General features: G+C 42.3%; 1 protein-coding gene across 3 annotated transcripts in view; it reads left to right on the top strand.

Annotated features, from left to right (window-relative positions):
- Positions 1-2,454, top strand: part of espnla (espin like a) — a 44,529-nt gene that overhangs the window by 5,128 nt on the left and 36,947 nt on the right. For all 3 annotated transcript variants that reach the window (XM_014011024.1, XM_014011023.1, XM_014011021.1), the window contains exon 2: positions 540-730. In XM_014011024.1, the coding sequence (XP_013866478.1) occupies positions 540-730 (191 nt within the window). The remainder of the gene's footprint in view (positions 1-539; positions 731-2,454) is intronic.

Raw genomic sequence — 2,454 nt, 5'->3', positions numbered from 1 at the left:
GAGGAGGATGGGACAGAGGAGGATGATGGGACAGAGGAGGATGATGGGACAGAGGAGGAGGATGGGACAGAGGAGGATGATGGGACAGAGGAGGATGGGACAGAGGAGGATGGGACGGAGGAGGGTGGGACAGAGGAGGAGGATGGGACAGAGGAGGAGGATGGGACAGAGGAGGATGATGGGACAGAGTAGGATGATGGAACAGAGGATGATGATGGGACAGAGGAGGAGGGTGGGACAGAGGAGGAGGATGGGACAGAGGAGGAGGATGGGACAGAGGAGGATGATGGGACAGAGGAGGATGGGACAGAGGAGGATGATGGGACGGAGGAGGATGATGGGACGGAGGAGGGTGATGGGACAGAGGAGGATGATGGGACAGAGGAGGGTGATGGGACAGAGGAGGAGGATGGGACAGAGGAGGATGATGGGACAGAGGAGGATGATGGGACAGAGGAGGATGGGACAGGGTCAGATAGAGACAGATGATCTGTGGACTTATGTCCCAGCCTCAGCAGCTGTATGTGAATGTCTTCCAGCACAAGGACGCTGCCGGTGCCACGGCCCTTCACCTGGCGGCTCGCTTTGATCACACGGAGGTGATTCAGTGGCTGCTTTCTGTCAGGGGAGTGGCCGACGTGGAGACGAGCTGCGGGGCTGTACCTGCTCACTATGCTGCAGCCAACGGCAATCTCACCTGTTTGAATCTCCTCCTCTCAGAGGCACCTGGGTGAGTGTGGCTCTGCAGCGCCTCCTGTGGGCCAACCTCTGACATGTTATCAAATATTAGAAAAAGTGATACGTTTATGATGGTTCCCAGAAAATAAATTCTTTTGATGTTCTGAAACATCTGACCTTCATCTGACATCATTATAAACTTATTAACTTGTTCAAAAAATATTTCCAAATCTACTTCAGTGATTCTTTCTTCTAGTGCCACTATCTGGTCAGAACTTTGCTTTGTTCACACTTTAGTTTTAGACAAACTAATAACTTTTATTTGTACTGACAAACAAAACACAAATTATCAGGAAATATATTCTTTACAAAAGCCTGGAAATCTTCAGAGCCGTTAAAGATCGACCACTGTAAAGGTGAAACTGTCGAACTCATGACTCTGTGTCAGTTCAGTTCACCTGCTGGTGACCCCGGCAGGTGATACACTGCAATCAGGTGAAACTAAAAATACGAGGCTGGTCTCTGCAGGGGAGGAGTGACAGCTCAGGATGCAGAGGTTTACACATCTTTTTTTCAAATAAACAAGTAACTAGATATGACATAGTGGGCCCAATGGATAGCCCTTCATCAAAGCTAAACAACAACAACAAATCAGAAGCTTCTATGTTGAATAGTTTTTGAGTTATAAACATTTTTGCATGTCCAGACACCCTCATCTTAGATGGAGCCCCCTTCTCAAATATGGGGTCTATGGTAAAACTGTTGGCTGGTACAGTGTAGGTCAGACACATCTACAATCCTACCAAATTTTACGCTGATTGGTGCAGCTGTTTCCGTGCTACAGTTGACCAAAAATCTTGAAAAAACAAAAACAAACTAACTAACAAAAAACAGTACAAAAACGATATAACCTGCACTTCGTGTGTGTGGGTTTGTCAGATGGWTTTTTTTTTTTTATTGTTGTTTTTGCAGCTTAAGGGTGGCTTGTTTCCCCTGCACGGAGAGCTTCTTTGACTGCATGTTTTCTCCACAGCAAAATTATGGGATAAATCTTGTGCCAGCAGGAATTGAATTTGAATTGCTTAGACTGAATCTGAATGTGTGTAATTTGAAATTGTATGCATTGGTTTGAAAATGTATTTAATGGTTTGAAGCTGAATTTAAAGTTTTGAATTTGAATGAATTTGCTTTGAAACTGTATTTTGTTCTATTAAAAAATTCAGTTTTGACTATTTTCACTTTCAGTTCTTAAATTCAGATTTTTGTGTCCCACATCCTGGTCCTTGATAAAACCAGCCAGAGTAATCAAACACAGATCCACAGATTTATGTTTCACTTTGGTGAAGTTTCCCTTTTGTATGTAACATAGTTGATGCAGTCCACAGTAAAAGTGACAAAAACAAAGTTATTTTACTGAAGTAATTTTATCTATATGTAGAAAATGGTACATTTACATCACATCATGGATCAGTCAGTCAGCAGCAGCATCATCAATATGTGATGCATGACAGGATGTAAATGTAACATTTTCTACATATAGGTAAAATTAATCACTGCAATAAAATAACTTTGTCTGTTTTTGTCACTTTTATGATGGATTGCATCAACTCTGTTACATTACAGAAGGGAAACTTGAAGTGAAACATAAATCTGTGGATCTGTGTTTGATTACTCTGGCTGACTTTCTCAAGGACCAGGATGTGACACAAAAATCTGAATTATGAAACTGAAATAGAATTATGGAACTGAAAGTGAAAGTAAATAGAATTTATTATT

The sequence above is a fragment of the Austrofundulus limnaeus genome, unplaced genomic scaffold (assembly GCF_001266775.1).
Source record: "Austrofundulus limnaeus strain Quisiro unplaced genomic scaffold, Austrofundulus_limnaeus-1.0 Scaffold76, whole genome shotgun sequence".
Taxonomy (NCBI): Eukaryota; Metazoa; Chordata; class Actinopteri; order Cyprinodontiformes; family Rivulidae; genus Austrofundulus; species Austrofundulus limnaeus.
Note: the sequence above shows the minus strand (reverse complement) of the source record. Positions and strands in the feature narration are given on the sequence as shown.